This window comes from Bufo bufo, chromosome 4 (assembly GCF_905171765.1).
Source record: "Bufo bufo chromosome 4, aBufBuf1.1, whole genome shotgun sequence".
Taxonomy (NCBI): domain Eukaryota; kingdom Metazoa; phylum Chordata; class Amphibia; order Anura; family Bufonidae; genus Bufo; species Bufo bufo.
Window position 1 is genome coordinate 240,927,199 of NC_053392.1, and position 21,088 is coordinate 240,948,286.

A 21,088-nucleotide genomic window follows, 5' to 3' on the forward strand; every position below is an offset into this window, starting at 1 on the left:
AGGGCCAACCGCACCAGCATATGGTCTCACAAGGGGTCTGAGGATCTCATCTCGGTACCTAATGGCAGTCAGGCTACCTCTGGCGAGCACATGGAGGGCTGTGCGGCCCTCCAAAGAAATGCCACCCCACACCATTACTGACCCAATGCCAAACCGTTCATGCTGGAGGATGTTGCAGGCAGCAGAACGTTCTCCACGGCGTCTCCAGACTCTCACGTCTGTCACATGTGCTCAATGTGAACCTGCTTTCATCTGTGAAGAGCACAGGGCGCCAGTGGCGAATTTGCCAATCTTGGTGTTCTCTGGCAAATGCCAAACGTCCTGCACGGTGTTGGGCTGTAAGCACAACCCCCACCTGTGGACGTCGGGCCCTCATATCACCCTCATGGAGTCTGTTTCTGACCATTTGAGCAGACACATGCACATTTGTGGCCTGCTGGAGGTCATTTTGCAGGGCTCTGGCAGTGCTCCTCCTGTTCCTCCTTGCACAAAGGCGGAGGTAGCGGTCCTGCTGCTGGGTTGTTGCCCTCCTACGGCCTCCTCCACATCTCCTGATGTACTGGCCTGTCTCCTGGTAGCGCCTCCATGCTCTGGACACTACGCTGACAGACACAGCAAACCTTCTTGCCACAGCTCGCATTGATGTGCCATCCTGGATAAGCTGCACTACCTGAGCCACTTGTGTCGGTTGTAGACTCCGTCTCATGCTACCACTAGAGTGAAAGCACCGCCAGCATTCAAAAGTGACCAAAACATCAGCCAGGAAGCATAGGAACTGAGAAATGTCTGTGGTCATCACCTGCAGAACCACTCCTTTATTGGGGGTGTCTTGCTAATTGCCTATAATTTCCACCTGTTGTCTATCCCATTTGCACAGCATCATGTGAAATTGATTGTCACTCAGTGTTGCTTCCTAAGTGGACAGTTTGATTTCACAGAAGTGTGATTGACTTGGAGCTACATTGTGTTGTTTAAGTGTTCCCTTTATTTTTTTGAGCAGTGTATATAAAAATGAGTTTGTCTGTCTACACGTTTGACCAAATGACTAGACCAATCTTCACCAAATTTGGCACACAGGTACATCAGGTGTCTGGGAAGGTTTTAGACCGGGTCTCAGCTCTCTAGCACTTACCGTTCCTGAGATTCCCAAAAATGACTTGCATTAGCCAATAGAAGCCAGCAAGCCTTTCACTTAAATCCGAATTGCTATTTACATGGTCACATGTCCATTAATAGCCAAAAGAAGCTCGCAGTCCTACTCCAGGTTGCCATAACTGATCACCGGTTTTAGCAGTTCGCAGGTCCTTAAATATTCAGTCATGACGTATGACGGCACATCTACACTGCTACATGCATGGGGGGGGGGGGAGGGGAAGGGGCCACTATTTAACGGGGCCACTATTTAACGGGGCGGCCGCTGTGGAGGTCACTGTTAACGGGGCGGCCTGTTGATTAAATTTACCCGTGCAAATAGTAACAAATAATTATGCTCCAAAGGCCCTCCATTAGGGCTAGGCGATTATGACTAAAATGAAAATCGTGATTAACTGAACATGTAACAACAATTTCGATTATAGAACGATTATTTAGGGATGTGGCTTAGCAATGGAGTGTTGACACCAATGGTTTGATCATATTTTGATGTGTTTTCTTTTTTTTTCTTCTCTATGGGGGATACTCCTGTGTACTTGATGTACACATGCTTAAGTATGAAATCTAGGATAATTTTTGTAATGGAATCATGCATATTAAAAGGATGTTCTCGTGTTCTCTTACGTGGTCCATTATATGCCACCCATTTAGTGCCTCTTAATACCTCTCAGGGTATATACAGGATTATACAGCAATATAGAGGGGTATATTCAGGAGTACACTGCCCTATAGACGAGTATATACAGGGCTCCTATATTGCTGTATACTTTTGTATTTACCCCTTTATATTGCTGTATGCTCCTGTACCCCCTCTATTTCTGTGTACTCCTGTGTATATACTCCCCTGTATTGCTGTATAACCGTGTACTCCTGTTACAGGGGTGTACAGTGATATGGGAAGCATATACAGGGCTAGACAGTATTATAGAGGGGTGTATACAGAGCCGTATCAGTGGTCATGTGCAGGTCCAATAAGGAGTATACAGTAGCTGCAACAGGAAGTCCCTCACGTCGTATCCCCCTCCCCCATTGCATACCCGGTGCATAGCCCGTAACCTCTCGGGCTCAGACCATAGCACTCGACGGCCATCTATCTTGACTTCCCCATAGATACACATTCTACTGAATGTGTATTCAATGGGAAGAGGAGAAAACTGCTGCCAGATGCTTCTGACAGCAACTTATCTCCTATGAGAGCGAAGAGATGAGGCAAAAATTAATTCCACCCAATCCCTTTCTCCGCAGTAGGGGAAAGTGTAGCTCCCCATTCCATACACCCTAGACTGTCGGCGGAACCCACCGTTCTCAGTCTGTTCAGCTGACAATATGCGGTGTATGCCGCTGCTCAAAATCTAAATCTCAGATATGATTCAACAATGACCCAAACGCCTCAAAATCCAGCCACCAAGAACAAAAATATCAATTTTCCCATGGCCTGTCAGTCTCAAGATTTAAACCCAGTTAATGGAGTGGCAGTTTTAATGGAGTAGTGGACATAAATGCAAACTGGGACCGCAGGTTCCTGTTCTTGTGACCAGTTGCCCCCCACCCCGCCTTTAAAAACCTGTGGTGTGTATTTAATGGAGGACTGACACGGTCTTCATGAAGTAGTGATCTTGGGTTAGGGTTAGTATTCTCCAGCTTTGTCTCGCATTATTGATGGCAACTTGGGGTGCGTGTGTATTTTTAAACAATTTTTTACCTCTTCTCCTCACCCCCCCTCCTCTTTAGGTCCGAAATGCTGAACGGGTTAAAGCATCTGGGGTCCTAATTTATCCTAATCCTGAAGATGTTTCCTTTCCTGGTCAAAATGGTGACATTGATTCTCTGTTTGGACATGTGAGTGTTTTTATGCTGTGTTTTTTAAGGGATGAGCGAATTGATTCTAACATTTGAATAGTCTCATTAGCCGGTTTTTAGCTGTGAATGACTGTCCCCACAGGTAAAGAATCTCCCACCTTCCTGTTGGTTGACAAGGCCGACTTCTTGGCTGGCCCTGACAAGCTGGATATTGCGTCGCTCCTCTAAGTCCTGGCGTAGAAGCTGAAGTTCTGCTTCAGGATTGCGACTCTTAGGGATCTTTCACACCGTGCCGTGCGTGGAATCCGCTGCGTGAAAAAAAAAGAAGCCAAATCCCGTTCCGGACAGCAGAGACATGGAGCATTAACATGACTGATATTGCTCCGTGCCTCTCTGTGACCTTTTTACTACAAAATCACAGTGAGATAAAGTTGTCACCGTGATTTTGTAGTAAAAAGTTGAGGCACAGAGAATTATCCATCATGTTAATGCTCCGTATCTCTGCTGTCTGGAGCGGGGTTTGGCATTCTATCATGAAGCGGATTCCACGCACGGCATCCGCTCGTGTGAAAGAGCCCTTAATGTGCTACTACCCCCAAATGAAATGGAGCAAGCATAATTGCTTTTACTGAAACTGAACTTGAGCTTCTGCTCCACTCCTGCCCTGTCGCCTGTGAGGACAGCCTCTCAGATGAAGAATCCTGACTAACAGATTAGAATCAATTCGCTGTTCCCTAGCTTGTTCCTATCGAACGGCCCGTCAGAATAGTGGGAAAATGGGTGACTGGGCAGAATATTGCTTTGGGTTTACGTGTTCTCTCTTATGCTTTTTTTTTTTTTCTTGTGTAGGCTCATTTTGGTACTGGTGATCCTTTCACTCCTGGCTTCCCATCATTTAACCATACCCAGTTTCCACCATCAAAGTCTTCAGGACTCCCACAGATTCCAGTTCAAACACTTTCTAGTAGAGATGGAAGAAAGCTTTATGAGTATGATCAGTTTTGGTTAATATAACCAGCAGGGGGTGGGCAGACTAACATGATGGAAGAAGCACGTGGCTTAAAAAAAGCTTTAAAATGCAATTTTCAGACACGTGTGAACGGTATCTTATAACACTCTGATCCTAACCATATGAAAGCAGAACTTGACTTCAGAGTGAATTAATGCAGACGGGACAATAAATTCATTTATAAAGCCTGTTGTGGTTAAAGGGGTTATCCTGGAATTTATATTGTTGACCTATGGAGAGACACCCGGGACCCCTGCTGGTAAGCTGTTAGAAGAGGCTAGCGGTCCATGAGCGCAGTGACCTCTTCCTAGGCCATGTGACGTCACGGTACATTGATCACTTGGCCTAGTTGCAGCTCAGTCCCATTGAAATAAAGGGGCCAAATTGCAATTTCAAGCACAGCTGCTGTACAATGTATGGCACTGTGCTTGGAAAGCTGCGATGAGCGCTGCAGCTTCCTGTAGCAGCGCTATGGGTGCCGGGACTCGGACCCCGCCAATGTGGTAATGATGACCTATGATATATCCTCAGACCATTCTGCCTCGTTCTGGGGTTGTGCAAGTTTATTTTTTATTTTTATATGGTGGTGCATCCCATAAAGTATTAAAAGGCTAGTTATGTTCTATTAGACATGTTTCACACTTGCGTTGTTAATTCCGGTTTTGAGATCCAGCAGATGATCTGAAAAGCGGAAGTAAACAGATCCGTTTTGATTTTTGCACATCAGTATTCATCCGTTCCGTTAGGATACAGTTGTGTGAAATCAAAACGGAGCAAATCGGATCTGTCACTAAATGTGTAGTGTAACGGATCAGTTTTTTAGGATAAAAAAATAAAAATCCGTCACCATTTGACTTATTGTTTTTAGTGACCCGGTTTGTTCCATTTCTATGACCCGACGCAAAACTGCAGCTTGCAGCAATTTTGTGTCCTTTCACAAAACAATGCTGCTGGAACGGAAGGCATCCTGAGCGGATCTTTCTATTTAGAATTCATGGGGGAGAAAAGATTTTTATTTTATTTTTTTTCGATTTTGACATCCTCTGCTGGATCTTAATAACAGAAAACAGCAACGCAATCTGCACAGCTATTGGAGGGATGCATGTTGGAAGTTAGTCAAAAACAGGTCTGGCATGTCACTTATACTGTTTACATCGTCTGCTTTTCTTACTCTAGAAAACTTGAATCTACTGGCTGTCCCGAGACTTGGATGAGCGGCTGCAAACTAGGCAACCAGTATAAGGTTAAGCTTGAAGTGAACAATAATTATGTTGAAAAGAAAATTTACAATGTCTTTGGAGTTCTTAAAGGCGTTGATGAACCAGGTAGCTGAACAAAGCTATTTTGTGTTTGTCTGCTATAGCTTTCTGGAGAAACCATTTGGCAAATTCAATTCCATCGTGGTCTTCTTGCTGTAACTTATTATTTTTATTTTATTCCCCCCCCCCCTCCCCCCTCTCCTTCAGATCGCTATGTTGTGGTAGGGGCCCAGAGAGACTCTATGGGCATAGGAGCATCCAAGGCATTTGTTGGGACATCTTTGCTTGTGGAGCTTGCTCGCATGATATCAGAAGTGGTTAAGGGTAAGCTTACTGCTTTGGTATTTAGAGCAACTCTTTAAGGGGTTATCCATGTCCTAGACACTGACTTATCCTATATTTTAGCAACGTCATGTCATAGTGCACGTAAGCGCGTACTATGTCCTGACTGTGTGTACGTCAGCTTCTAGTGCGGTGGGGGACCATGGAGCGTGAGTAACAGCAAGTGCTTCACTTGCGCTCAGTGAACACATGACGCAAGCGAATCCTCGATGCAAAAAACTTGCATTTAGGATTTTTTTTGTCTTACTCGATTCAATCAAGTAATCGTTTCAGCCCAATTTTGTTTCTGCCTATGTACAAAGAGATTGGTTGAGAAACTTTAGATGCAGAAGTTTTGTGGACTTCCTGTGACTGGCAATGCTAAGATACTAGCTAATAACCCTAATGTCACGCTGCCATATCCAGCACAACCTCCACTAAATGTTTAGTGCTCCACACAGAGGCCAGAGCACTGCGGACTCTTTCTCCCACACATCTGCCATTGGTGGCCTTTTCCTATGTTTAGCTTGTGAGAAAAAAAAACGCAGAAAACCCCTTTTTAAGGTTGTTTTGGGTATATGTTGAGACAACTAACTTTTTATATTTTTGTTACAGATGGGTATAGACCCAGACGCAGCATTGTGTTTGCAAGCTGGGGTGCAGGGGACTTTGGAGCTGTTGGTGCAACCGAGTGGTTAGAGGTATTTTTCATTCCTTGTGTGTTTCAGACAATGAGAAGTTATTTTTCCACCCCCTTATCCAAAAATATGACCTTGTTCAGATTTTCTTTGGAAAGGTCAGGTTTGGCACATAAAGTAGTATTACTGCCTTTACCTATAAAGATAATGTTGCGCAGTCACAGCAACATGTATAATTTGAGAAGCCTTTACATTATGCATGTCTTTCTGATATTTTCTCATGTTTTCTAGGGTTACCTTACTACTCTACATCTTAAAGCAATATCCTATATCAGTTTGGATGCCATTATCCAAGGTATGCTACTGGACCTTTGTGTATAAATAATTTTAAGGGGCATTCTACTTTTTTGAGATTGATAGCCTATTCTCTGGAAAGGTCATCGTTATCATATCTGTGGCGGTCAGACCACTGCACCCTCACCGATCAGCTGACCGATTACAGTAAGCAGTGGACTGAAGCAGAATTTGAACGCTCCATCTGTGTAGTGGCCCTGTCGGCGTACTTCAGTTCACTTTCCATTCAAGTGATTGGAGGATGGTCCATTTTGACAAAAAACATTTTCATTAGTTTAGTTTAAAAATTTTGTTTTACAGGATCTGATTCGCTGGAAGTGTCTGCTAGCCCTCTGATGTACAGCATGATCCAAAAAATCCTGAAAGGGGTAATAATCTGCTTCACTTACACCTTTTATGTAGCTCTTACATACAGATCTCTTTAAAGGCTATGTACACCTCTTGGTGGCAATTTATTTTTTTAATTACTGCATTGTACTCCTTTTGAGCTAACAATCACTTTTTTCAATTGGTCTTTATTTAAAACATTGAGCCATTTTCCCTGCACAGCTTTGAGTTTCTCTACTAGCAGGATCTCTTATTTTCTCTCTGCTCAGTCAGGCAGGAAGCTGACGGGCTCCTTATCTCTGCTCTCAGACCTTATAAACACACATTACACCACGCAACAAAACTTTTCGTCTGCTACTGGGCAAAAACCATTTGTCCTATACTAAATAGTGTGCGGATTACAAATCCGAAGTCAGAATTGTTGTAACGAGTCACAAAATTTTGCTATGCATAAGTAAGCCTAAATGAATTAAGCACTTGGAAAGCATTGAATTATGAACAGAACAGTTTTACTCCAACAAATTACCCAATCTACATCAAAGTTTGCGTAGTAAACGGTGTATGAAAATGTAATGGAATTACAAAATTAAAAAAAGTCTTGTTTTTCAGTTTAAAAGTCTTACTTGAGCAAGGCCCACGTACTGTTAAAGGGGTATTCTCATCTTAATGATCACCGCTAAATCTGTTAATGATTTGACAGTGATCGTTTTTCTAAATACATTTTATTACCCAATTCCCACTTTTTTTTTTTTTTTTTTTTTAAATAAGTCCCCTCTTACCTGATGTTGTCTTTGGTCTCCCCTGGTTACGGCCACCTCTCCTGTCGAATCCCGCCGGGCCGCGCTTGTGCAGAAGACTGAAGATTCTCTACCAGCCGGGCCGCGCAATGTCCTGAACGCGCACGCCGCCGGGCATGCACCATGATTACTTTTTCCTGGCCAGTTTAGTACAGATCTGCGCACGCCGGCTCTGTACTATACAGGCTAGGAATAAGTCACCATGGCGCGTGCGCGTTCAGGACATTAAAGATTTTCTCCCGGCCAGGCCGCGCAGTCTTCTGCGCAAGCGCGGCCCGGCCGGGAGAAGAATCCAGGAAGTGAACGCCGCGCTCGAGGAGGGCAAGTAGGAAAAGGGAAGATGAGCATACCCCTTTAAGTGCTTCAGGCATCTGCTTTTGCGAACAGTCATATTTTCCCGTTGCAAAAACCAGCAGTAGTCCCCCATCATGTTGGGATTCCAGCGGCCTTGATACCTGTTCTTCATTGTAGAAGTATCTTTATGGAACCGCTCTCTATGTTCATCACTTATGTGTCCCAAATTGGGTGGGAAAAAGTCAGGATGGGAACGTAAGAAATGCACTTTCAGTGACCTTCGGCAGCCAAGTTGTTCATATGCTGTAAGCATGTTGTCTACTAATTCAGCATCGTTTTCAGCTTGTCTGTTCCCAAGGAAGTTCAGCACTACTAGCACAAATGCATCCCAGGCTGCAAGTTCCAGAGGGTTGAAGTATGTTCTGAATGTGTCATCATGCATTAGTTTGATTTCGGGGCCAATAAAAATTCCGGCCTTTATTTTAGCATAAGTTTTCAGTGTGCTAAACTTCTCCTTCAAATACTGGAAACCATTTCATGTGAAGTGGTGGAAGATAAACTTGAAGTGGATCGACCAGTCATTTGTGTTGTACATTGTACTGACTGTGTGCTCAACTCTGAGAGGCCACTGTCTCAAGACAGCTTTCAAACTTGTTTTGCTAGAGTCTATGAATAGCCTCCATTCATCGCGCACATGTGTACCATCTAACTCAATCATAAGACCATTACATCAGTACAGAAACGGACATCGCTTTCCATTGCATAGTACACAGCTAACGTGGTGTCTGCCGAAAGTGTGAAGTTGTGGTGCCTCGTTGTAGCAAATTCAATTGCTGAAGTCTAGAAGCTAGCAGTTCTGACTCTTCTTTAGATAATGACTGATCTGTTACCAGATCATCTAAATCTGGCTCAGCAAGTGCGGCTGACCCTCCAGTTGTTCTGGATCAGGAAATACATTGTGTCAATCAACATCTTCATCAGGATCAGACCCATCTGTTTCAATTGCCGTTCCTGCTGTGGGAGGGGCAGGCACTGGATTCTCTACATTGTGTGGTACTGGTTTAAGAGCAGACTCAGTCAGGACACACAATTTGTGACTTATTTCTCTTTCAATATCCGGCGATTTTACTCATGCAAAAGTCTGTCTGGTGATTTTTCTGCTTACGCCAAACCATAGGCACTGCAAAAGCCATTCCTTTCCTTTTACCATTCAACCACTGCTTTAGCCCAGAGTAACACACAGTGCAACAAACATGAGGTGCCCAGCCATTATCGTGACCTCCAATTTTCAGTCAAAGTAATACTTGTAAGCAAGACTCACTTGCTTTGTCAGATTCTTGTGCTGATCATTAGTGTATTTGGCACATATGTTTAGACCAAAGGTACCTTACATGAAAGAAAGGTTGGGTTACATTACCGTAATGGGACCTATCCCTGCTGGCGTAAGTCTGCTGGATACGGGCCGTTGCCTAAGTCTATCCTGTTTCCTGCCTCCTCCCAACCCTCACTGGGGAGCTGCTGTGATTTTTTTTTTTTTTTTTTTTTGCAGATGCTTCTACTGATGTGGTCTGATTTTCTGCCATAGCAGCTGCTATGTCAAATGCAGCAAGGCGTGCTATTTGACTTAAATCATGGAAAGGGGACCAAGGTTTAAAATCTAGACTTTGCTCTCTCCCATGTGAAGGTTCTAGGTTGTTTGGTTCCTCTCTTGATGACATCTTAGAGAGCCTCAGGAAAAGAGGGGTTTCCGGTTCCCCAGAATTTTTAAAAAATTTTTTTTTTGTAAACCCCAGACCAGTTTTAAAAGACAAAGGGGTAGGCAGGGTGATGGAAGACGGAGAAAAATTTCATAAAAGATCCAGAAAAAAGGCTTTGGAATCGGGTTTTTTTCCTCTTAGACAAGAGTAGTTTGTCCAGTTCCCAAGACAGAGGGGCAAGGGGTTCTATTCCCCTTTTATTTTTGGTGAAGAAACCAAATGGAACGTTCAGAGTTATTTTGTTTCTGAAGAAACTAAACAAATCCCTTGTCTACAAGAAATTTCAAATGGAGATGATAAAATCTACTGTGAATCTACTCTTCCAGAATTGCTGGATGGCAAGCCTGGATCTGGAAGATGCCGATTACCATGTTCCAATCAATTCTTCCTCCCAAAAGTTTTTAAAAACAGCAGTCTGGGTTCAGGGGAAGTTGCTGCATCTCCAATACAGAGCGCTTCCCTTCGGGCAATCTCAGGCTCCAATAGTCTTCACCAAAGTGGTAGCAGAATTAGCGTCTCTTTTAAGACTGTCAGGAATAACTCTGGCACTCTATCTGGACAATTTCTTAATAGAAGGGCTAGAAAAAGATATGAAATTCCTCTGCCCCACTTTAGAAAACCTGGGATGGATAATCAATTGGAAAAAATCAAATCTGATTCCTTCCCAAGTTTGCGTTTTTCTGGGAATTCAGTTGGACTCCTGTCTACAAAAGTTTTCTTCCACCTCAAAGGAGAGAGTCTATTATGGAACAAATATGGTAAGTCTTCCTTTCTTACCAGTGGACTTTTCAGGGAAGCGATGGGGGTGCTCAGGCAGATGACATCTGCGATCCCAACAGTACCTTATACACAGGTCCGCTACAGAGATCTTCAAGCGGACATCCTAAGATCGTCAGATTGCTCCCCTTGTTTCCACCTTTCCTCAAAGGTAAGACTCTCTCCTTGTTGTGGTGGATGGTACCAGAAAATCTATCAGCATGATTTCCATGGATATTTCCAGACCAGAAGATAATTACCACAGACGCCAGCTCTTGGGGTTGGGGAGCCCACTCCCAAAACAGATACTGGCAAGGGAGGTGGGATTTCAATAAGAGGAAAGCATCCTCCAACTTCAAGGAGTTAAAAGCAGTAGAGATGACACCTAGGATGGCTCTTCCAGAAAAAAATTAAACAAAAAAAAACAGGAAGATTGTGTTCGGCGGACAATTCAACAGTGGTGGCCTACATAAACCAGCAAGGAGGAACGAGAGTCTCTTTCTTCTTACATCTATGCCAGGAGTTCTTTTATATAGCAGAAAAGAGTGCTTTTTCTTTCAGCGGTGCATTTGAAGGGGAAGGAGAATGTCATAGCGGACTTCCTCAGTTGAGTTTCCATAAAACTGGGAGGCTGGTGTCAAAGATTTTTTTTATTTTTTATTTTTTTAGATAGTGCAGAGGTACGGTCTTCCTACAGTGGACCTTTTCGCCTCAAGAGCCAACAGGAAGGTAGAGAAATTTTTCTCCCTCGATCATTTGGACAGCCTATCAGCAGTGGACTGGTTAGGATACACCTTCCCTCCATTTTGCCTTATCCCACAAGTATTGAAGAAAATAGAGAGAGGAAGCCTCTGTTATTCTGATGTCTACAAAGTGGCCCAAGAGGTCCTGGTACTCGAGTCTTCTGAAGGTGGTACAACCTCCATGGACTCTGCCATTGAGAGAGGATCTTCTTTACTAGGGTCCGCTACTTCATCCCAGCCCAGAAGTTCTTCATCTCTCGGCATAGATTTTGAAAGGGAAGTCTGGTCAAGAAGGGGATTGTCTGACAAAGTGGTTTCTGCCTTGCTGAAAAGTAGTAAGGCAGTTACCTCTAAAAAAAATATATATTTAAAGTATGGAATTTATATTTTTTCTACCATCCTAGGTCAGAGCCCAGACCCCTTTAAATCTCTAGAAATACCAAGGATCCTAGATTTTTTTTACAAGCAGGACTAGATGGGAATATTAAGGCTTCCACATTAAAGGTTCAGGTAGCTGCTCTAAGTCATTTCTTTGATCGTAGGTTAGCAGATCATCCATGGATTAAGATTCTTGTCTGCAGCCCTCCAGATTGCATCCTTCCTTAAGACCATTGTCTCCTCCCTGGGATTTGAATACGGTTCTTTCGGCCCCATCTCAGAAGCCGTTTGAACCATTAAGTGAAATCTCTATTAAAATACTTTCCTTTTAAAATGGCCTTCCTTCTAGCAATAACCTCTGCTAGATGGGTATCTGAGATGCAAGCTTTCTCTGACTTCCCTCCCTATAACATGAATTTAGAGAATAAGGTGATTAGACCAATTCCTTCCTTCCAGCCCAAGGTGGTCTCAGATTATCACAGAAGTCAGGATGTCATACTGCCATCGTTTTGTACAAACCCAACCAATACGTTAGAGGAAAAGTTCCATTGCCTAGACGTCAAAAGATGGAGGATAGATGAGAATCTCCTTTATCCAGTTTCAAGGGCTGCAAAATTTCCACTAGTGTTATTGCTAGATGGGTTATAAATGCTATTTCGCTGGCCTATTCTTCCCTTAGCCTACCTCCTCCTACGGGATTTGGGGGCTCATTCTACCAGGGCCATTGCGACCTCTTGGGCGGAGAGGGCAGATGCTTCTCTAGCCCCGATTTGTAGAGTTGCTGTAGAGCTCTCCCCATACCTTTTTTTTTTTTTTTTTTTTTAGACATTACAGACTGAATCTTGACCCTGATGCCGTCTTTGGGAGAAAAGTAGTCGCGCCCCCCCCCCCCCCCCCTTAAAATTTTCTTGTCTTAGTTTATTCTCGCGTGGGTGCCGTCATGAGTGAGGGGAAAACAATAATTGCTCTTACTGGTAATTGTATTTCTTGAAACCCATGACTACACCCCAAGAATTTCCCTCCCCTAAAAATAGATACATATATATTATATCTCTTATAGTAGTTGGTTGAGTTACTTTCCCAGGGGGAAATTAGAGGAGTTTTAGGCTTGGTTCTCTTCTTTTCCACTTTGTGGGTTTTCTGGTTTCAACGTGTTGTTGGTGGTTGGCACGCCTCCGGAGGTCTGTTTATTATGATCAATGAGGTGTGGTGGGGGTATAAACCATTTTATCTCTAAAGGTTTCCTGTCCTGGATGGGAGGTCCTAGTCGCATGGGTGCTGTCATGGGTTTCAAGAAAAACAATTACTGGTAAGAGCAATTATTGTTTTTTTTAATAAAGACCAGTTGAAAAAATGATTTATGGCCTGAAATGTGTAAAATCCAATTCTAAAAATAAAAAATAAATTGCCCCTGAAGGTCTACATAGCCTTTAAATTGCTGCACTTCGCTGATTTATTTTTAAACTCTTCTTCTTTTGTCTGCACACAGATCCCAGATCTTGTCACTAATAAGCCAAAATTTAGGTAAGATTGGGCATAATTTTTTTTTCCATTTGTAGAGTTTTCAGTGTTCGTACACTCAGGTTACTGCAACCTAAGTTTCCCTGTAAGGACATGGTTGGTGTATTGCAGTCTAAAGAACTCTAGCAAGTGGATGACACTTTACAAGTCTCCTGTAAGCTGTGCAGTGGTGTGTTTTTTTTTTTTTTGTTTTTTTTTTTGTGTGTGTGTGTGAATCCACATAGCAAATCTGTAACAGACTCCACAGGGTTTGATATGTTTTTGTTGCAAGTTCTTCTCAGATTTGTTGCTATATTTGTGACTGTTAACAACTACTGGCAAACGTCATTTAGGTGTTTGCGTAGAGCTTTAGTAAGGGGTTTTTCCCGTTCTTTTTATTTTAATGGCTTGTCCTTTGGACAGCCATCTCTCCTAATAACCCTGTGCATGTGTTATGTATAGTAAAGGGAATCCAACATACCCGATATCTGCCACATAGTTGGGAGGCCCCTTATACACATGAGGTGATCGAGTGATCTTGCTGGAATGAGTATTTGGCTGATATGCATCATATATCTCTATCATCTCTCATCCTCCCTACAGTGCCACTGCTGAGTAGTAGTATGGACTGTTGCCTACATCCAGATGTGTAAAACGAAGTAGAAATTATCAAAGGTACTTGCGATTCCACATTAGACTGTAGAATACTATGCCGCTGGTCAGTCTTGTATTGCACATAAGGGGACAACCCTACCATGACTACCAGTATTCCTAGATTAAATCTTCAGCTCCACTCAACAAGTGAACAGTCCTGGCCAGTGGCTCATACGCAGCGATTGCAGCTTCAGTGTGGCATCCCACTCTATGAAAGTGTACTTGTGAGGTACACACGGTTATGGAATGGACACACCTCACTATCTGTTAAGGCTAAGTGCAGATAATTCTCAATTCAGTATTCCTAGTTGGCAAACTGTAGTGCTGTTCACTTGTGTGTAATACTAGTCTGACCACCGGCACAGTATTGTATAGGCCACTGATGGGCAAACTGCGGCTCTCCAGCTGTTGCAAAACTACAAATCCCATCATACCCTGTTGTAGGCAGACTGGGAGTTGTAGCTTTACAACAGCTGGAGAGCCGCAGTTTGCCCATCCCTGGTATAGGCTAATGTGCAGGCACAAGTACCTTTTTGCTCATCGTGTCTACTTGGAGTATATTACACACTTTAGCATACTTGGGCATGACTCGCCAGCTGCCTTAGATAGGCTAATGTAAAGGCATAATATTTGATGTATATTTGCATTGTATGTCTAAAGTTTCATAATGAAACTTGCCAATACCATTACAAAGAAATGAATATGTACGGTATCTTTGCGTCAATCTAATTGGTTTTCCGGTTTTGTGAAATGTTTGCATTCATTAATGGATTCTGTGAATACAGTTTTATATAGGGTTCTGGGCCTAATCTGTTGACCAATTCAAAAAATATATAGTCAATATATTAATGTAAAAGGCAAACATACATGTTTGGTTATTGAGGAAAAAACCCTCAAAAAACAATATTACACTGCCTACTCCAGTTGAACAACAAACTGTACAAAAACCCTATAACAGAGTAAGCGGGACCGAAAACCTTGTATATTAAAATTATTATTCTTTATTGCAGCATATATAAATAAGTAGACATAAATTATGTAAAATGGGGACAAAACATCTAGATATGGAACAATGTCCACAAATGCCGTATTGAGTATGGATCCCAAAGCACCCACAAAAGATGGAAATACATGTACATAATACAACGGAAGGTAAGCCTGTATTGATACAAATATCAGGAAATAATTAAGTCTACAGAGCAGATGAAAAGGGATGAAGTAACATAACCACTCAAAAGGGTTAACTACCCCTAGGTCGCTTGTAGGACCAGGAGAAACAAAGAAAACTGTAAAAACCCCAAATATAACAAAAACCTAGGTCAGGACAATAACCAACCTGTAGATGTTTGAGGGAGCAGGGTGCAAGGGGTCCAAGAACACACCAACAATCGTTTTGCCTTGGCTTCGTCTGGAGGCTTAATAGGTTTACTATGTAGATTTTATATAATTATTTCCTGATATTTGTATCAGTAGAGGCTTGCCTACCTTTGTGTTATGTACTGTATTTTTCACTCCATAAGAAGCATTTTCCTCCCCAAATTGGGGGAAAATGCCCCTGCATCTTATGGGGCGCGAATACTAATGAAGCCCTTCCATTTTGGAAGTGCTTTATTAGTACCGGAGGAACGAAAAGCGGTGAAGGATCTGTACTCGCCGCTTCCTGGTCCTTTGCTCGGCTGTCTGCTGTGCACCATGTGACCTCGCTGTACGCAGCCTTCACAGCTGACAGCCGAGAACCAGGAAGAAAGAGCACTGGTGGTGAGGGGCGGCGGCATCCAGGAGCAGGAGAGGTTAGATAGAGAGATAGAGAGATATATATATATTATTTGCGCTGATGGCTAACATGGCCGCCTCATCTGAGGTCTGATTAACATTGGGGGTCTGATTGCTGGTCTGACCTGAGGTGTAATGGAAAATATTTTTTCTTTTCTTATTATCCTCCTCTAAAACCTAGGTGCGTCTTATGGACTGGTGCGTCTTATAGGGCAAAAAATACGGTACATGTTTTTCCATCTTTTGTGGGTGCTTTGGAACAGAGTTTGTGAACATTGTTCTAGATGTTTTGTCCCCCTTTTATGACTTGTCTAGATATTTATTTGTATTTGCTACAATAAAGAATATAATATTTTTTTATATACAAGGTTTTGAGTCCTGGTTATTAGTGTTGAGCGAGTATGCTCGGCCGAATACCAGTTCGTCTCGAGCATAGCTATGCTCTGCACATGGCGGTACTCGCCGAGAACTGCATGTGCTCGAGCGCGATGCTTGAGTCTCCTCTACGCATGTTTCGCGGCTGCTGTGCAGGTAAGTACTGCCCTCACTAGTGCCTTAGTGATTGGCTGGAACGCATCATCGGGTGCTATATAGCTCAGGGAGAGCTAAGCATAGGAAGGGACAGAGTGTAGGGAGTGTAATTGAATTAAATTTTTCTACGTAAAACATTAATAGACTCAAAAGTCCTTGTAACGACTATTGTGTGTGACAGCAGCAGTATATGTTTGTAGCGCAACCTGCGCTAAATACCGTGTAAAAGGCCACTGCAGACAGTTAAATTATTCGCGCCACATCTCCTGTGTAAATTGTGTGCATCCCTAAAATATCAGTGACATTCAGTGTATGTTTTTCCGTAGAAACTGTATAACGATTCCTCATCACATATACCTTGTGCAATTCAAAATTTTTTTTTTTACAAATACACTTCCAAATCCTACGCTACTCTACGTGTGACATACTTTCAAGCATATATCACATTTAAAATGAAGGTGAGCAGTAATGGACGGGGAAGTGGCCGTGATGGTGCATGCAGAGGCTGTGGCCCTGGGCGCGAAGAAACTGCCTGCTGTCAGAGCACAAGAAAAACGATCATCCAAGATACCTAGCTTCATGTCCCAGTTTGCAGGGCACCACTCTTGAAGTCAGAGCAGTGCGACCAGGTGGTCAGTTGGATTGCAGCAGATAATGCTTCCAGTCGGTTAAGCACCACCCTGTCTTCCACCAAGTCCAGTCTCAGTAGCCAGGAGTCTGGTAAACACAATCCTCACCCAGATCCTCCTTTCTCCCACCATTTATAGTCTAGCCAAACAAGTGATCCCACACTCTGATATTCAGAGAACCTCCTTTTTGTCACCATTACTTGATTTAGCCCGCTTGCCAAGCATGCTTGAAGAGGGACATTAGATCTTGTGCTCTGATTCCCAACCTCTTGAGCATCCACAGTCACAAGAACATTACAGTGGGGAACAGCAATTAGTGTTTAATGAGGTGGATGATGATGAGACACAGTTGCTAATGAGCCAACTGCAATTACTGTCTCAAGAGGTTGATGAAGAGAATGAGACAGTTTTCAATCACTGAGGTTGTGGTTAGGTCAACAAATCAGGAGGATGATCAGAGTGAGGAAGTGGTGGACGATGAGGTCACTGACCCAACCTGGGAAGGTAGAAAGCTGAGTGAGGATAGCAGTACAGAGGGGGAGGGATCTGCAGCACCGCAACAGGCTGGAAGAGGCAGTGGGGTGGCAAAAAGGGAGAAGGCAGGCCACACCAAACAGGCCCGCAACTGTTCCACAGAGCAACCCCTTGCGGAAATCTTCCTTGCCAAGGGGTAGATGTTCCGCAGTATATCGCTTTTTTGAGGAAAGTGCGGACGACAAAAGAATCGTTAATTTCTAATGATAATTTGTTTTCCCTTAGTCCTAACAGTGGCACAGATGGGGTATTCTGCCCCTGTGGACTGGTTAGGACAGGTGGAAGTTTTAATGAAATAAAAGAACTGAACATATACACGCCCTCCCTGCCCCCAATAAAGAGGGGCGTGACCCTCAGGACACCGTGTAATTACAAGTAGACAAAAATAACCACAATTACGATAAAACTAAAAAAGGGGGGGGGGGGGGAAATTTGTGTGCCACTGTTAGGACTAAGGGAAAACAAATTATCGTTAGAAATTAACGATTCCCTTACGTCCTAACCAGTGGCACAGATGGGGATTTAGCAAGTAGAAACCCCCATGGGAGGGTCCTCATACCTGGCGGAAGATTACACTGTCCGGCCAAATGAGGAATAACTATGTATTCTAGCATCCACTCTATAGTGTGAGATAAAAGTGGAGTGAGAACTCCAAGAAGCGGACTTACAGATCACGTCCAATGGGATCGAGCTTCTCTCTGCAAAAGAAGTGGCCACTGCTCGAGTAGAGTGGGCCGTTACAAATTCAGGGGTCTCCGAGCCCTGAGACATATAAGACTCCCGAATTGCCTCTTTAATCAATCGACTGATGGAAGGCTTAGAGGCTTTCCTCCCCTTATGGGTACCGGAAAAAAGGATAAGGAGGGTTTCATCCTTCCTAAATACCTTGGAGCGTTCCAGGTAAATCCTAAGACCTCTCGAAATGTCGAGGGTATGGAGCCCTCTTTCCTCAGAGGAGGGGGGTGGAGCCAAAGTTGGCAGGGAGATCACCTGGTTGATATTGTCAAAGGAAGGAACCTTTAGAATGAAAGTAGGCAAAAACTTGAAGTACCCGATCCTGCAGGAACTTTGTATAAGGCTCAAAGGCAGAAAAAGCCTGGAGTTCCCCAACTCGCTTTGCAGAGGTAACAGCCAACAAGAAGGTGATCTTCCAGGTCAGGAACTTGAATCCCACCTCCTCTAGGGGCTCAAAGGGGGGAGATGATAACCCCCTGAGCATGACCGATAAATCCCAAACAGGGATAGGTCTGATTACTGTAGGCTTTAATCTTGAGGCTCCCTTCAGGAATCTCTTGATAAGGGGGTCTTGAGAAACAGCTCTGAGACAAGCAGAGATGGCTGAAATCTGCACTTTAAGGGTAGCGGGTGATAGCCCCTTGTCCAGACAGTCTTGTAGAAATTGGAGAATTATCGGGATGGAAGCTTCAGCGGATGTTTGCTGATGCCTAGTACACCAGGATGAAAAAATCTTCCAGATTCTGGAGTAGGCCTTATTGGTAGCTTCTGATCTGGAGTGCTCTAAGGTTCTCAAGACAGACCCTGATAGCCCTTCTATCCTTGGAAGGGACTGATCAACCTCCAGGCTGTCAGGTTGAAGATTTGAGGAGATCTGGGTGTTCCCCAACACCAGTACTCTCTCTGGGGGAAGCCTCCGAAATTGACCCCGACTCATCTGTAAGAGTTGGGTAAACAAAGCTCTTTTCGGCCAGTATGGGATAATGGAGATGACTGACGCTTGGTCCTGCCTCATTTTGATCAAGACCCTTGGTATCAAGGAAATTGGAGGGAAGATGTAGGCCAGCCTGAACCTCCATGAGATTGACAGAGCATCTATAGCCACCGGGTTGTCCTCCCTGTAAAGGGAGCAATACCTCTCCATCTTGGTGTTGAACCTCATTGCCATGAGATCGATCTCTGGCATGCCCCACCTGAGCGTTATCTCCTTGAAGACCTCTGGATGAAGTGACCATTCTCCGGTTGGAAGACCTCGGCTCAGGCGGTCCGCGATCACATTGTGAACTCCGGATGTGAACGGCTGAAAAGTGGGTGTGGTTCATTTCTGCCCAATCCAGTATCACCCCTATCTCTCTCAGGATACTTTGTGACCTCGTGCCTCCCTGCTTGTTGATATAATATATATATATATATATATATATATATATATATATATGTGTTATATAGTACAGCGGTCATGCTGTCTGATTGTATCTTCACGGCCTTTCCTCGAATGGAGGGAGCAAAATGAAAGAGCTAGTCTGATCGCTCTAATCTCCAGGAGATTCGATGACTATAACCTCTCCTGAGGTGTCCAAGTTCCCTGGACTGTCTTGTCCTGAAGATGCGCACCCCAGCCTACTAGGGATGCGTCTGAAGTATGATCCAAGAGGGCTGGATCAGGGACTTGCCATCCTCGAGGTGGGACCACCACCTTAGAGAGGATCGGATTTTGTAAGACAGGGAGAGCACGGAATTGAGTCCCACTGGACTGTGATTCCACTTGGCTAGTACTTTCCGACTGGAGCGGACGTAGATGCCATAATGCCCAAGGTACCGCTTCTGCGGTTGAAGACATTAGTCCCAACATCTTCATCCATGTTCGAATCGTTACCTGTTTTGCTACAGAGAGAGAACGGGCTGTTCGTTGCACGGATTGCCTTCTTTCGGGAGTGAGATGAATCGTCATCCTGACTGAATCCACCATGAACCCCAGGAACCTTACCAAGGTGGCTGGTTGAAGTTGGGATTTGTCCCAATTGATTATCCATCCCAACTGATGCAGGAATGTAACAGCCTGTTGGATGTGTTGGGACAGGATCGCTTGGGAAGGAGCTCTGAGGAGCCAGTCGTCCAGGTATGGAACTATACTCAGGCCCTGAAGCCTTAGAGCGGCACCACAGAGACCACCACTTTGGTGAAAGCGTGTGGGGCTGAAGAAATCCCAAACGGGAGGGCTACAAACTGAAAATGTCTTAGGACCCCCCCCCCCCATGTTTACCACGATCCTTAAGAATCTTCTGGACCTAGGATGGATGGGAATATGGAGATAAGCATCCTTGAGGTCGAATGTTGCCAAGAAATCTCCCGGCAAAAGAAGATTGGTCACCGACTGGATAGTTTCCATACGGAACTTCTTTTGTTTTATGAAACGGTTGAAGAACCTCAAATCTATAATCATCCTCCAACCTCCGGTATTCTTGGGTACCAGAAAAACTGGGGAGTAGATACCTGTTCCCGTCTCTTGGAGAGGAACCTCTTCTAAGGCCCCCTTCTGAAAGTATTCTAGCACGTAATTCTCTAGAATCTCTTGCTTGTTGCTGGGAAGAAGCCTTGTTTGGACGAACTTGTCCGGAGGCGGACTGCTCAAGTCCACAAGGTAGCCCTGAGAAATTATGCGCAGGACCCAACTGTCCTGGATATGATCCTGCCAACAAGGTAGAAAATGTTGTAGGCGACCGCCTACGGGAATGTGGGGAGAAGGGAGCCTGGGATTTCCAGTCAGACCGGCTAAATACCAAGAGCCTCGGGGAGGCCCGCAATCAGAGCGCCAAGGACTTCTTGGGGGGTCTAGAACCCAGAGAGGATTTTCCTCCTCTACGGGAGCCCCAATCCCTCTGGGCTCTGGGTTGAGGTTCCAACCTGGAACCAAACCTTTTGCCCCGACAACGAAAGGACTGCTGGGGAAGGGACTTGCCCTTCTTGTCCGACAGCCCTTCCATTATTTGGTCAAGCTCTGCACCAAAGAGTTTGCCGGGTTCGTATGCCTTGGCACAAAGATTGTGCTTTGAGGTCGTATCGGCCTTCCATGGTTTCAACCAAAGCGGACGCCTGCCCGCGGTTGAGAGAGCCATGGACTTAGATGCCAGCTTCAACTGTTGTGGAGCT

General features: G+C 44.2%; 1 protein-coding gene across 2 annotated transcripts in view; it reads left to right on the forward strand.

Annotated features, from left to right (window-relative positions):
- Positions 1-21,088, forward strand: part of TFRC (transferrin receptor) — a 105,291-nt gene that overhangs the window by 66,054 nt on the left and 18,149 nt on the right. For both annotated transcript variants that reach the window (XM_040428406.1, XM_040428407.1), the window contains exons 8-15: positions 2,884-2,991; positions 3,802-3,941; positions 5,138-5,286; positions 5,428-5,544; positions 6,157-6,242; positions 6,471-6,534; positions 6,834-6,901; positions 13,075-13,109. In XM_040428406.1, coding sequence (XP_040284340.1) covers positions 2,884-2,991; positions 3,802-3,941; positions 5,138-5,286; positions 5,428-5,544; positions 6,157-6,242; positions 6,471-6,534; positions 6,834-6,901; positions 13,075-13,109 — 767 coding nt within the window. The remainder of the gene's footprint in view (positions 1-2,883; positions 2,992-3,801; positions 3,942-5,137; positions 5,287-5,427; positions 5,545-6,156; positions 6,243-6,470; positions 6,535-6,833; positions 6,902-13,074; positions 13,110-21,088) is intronic.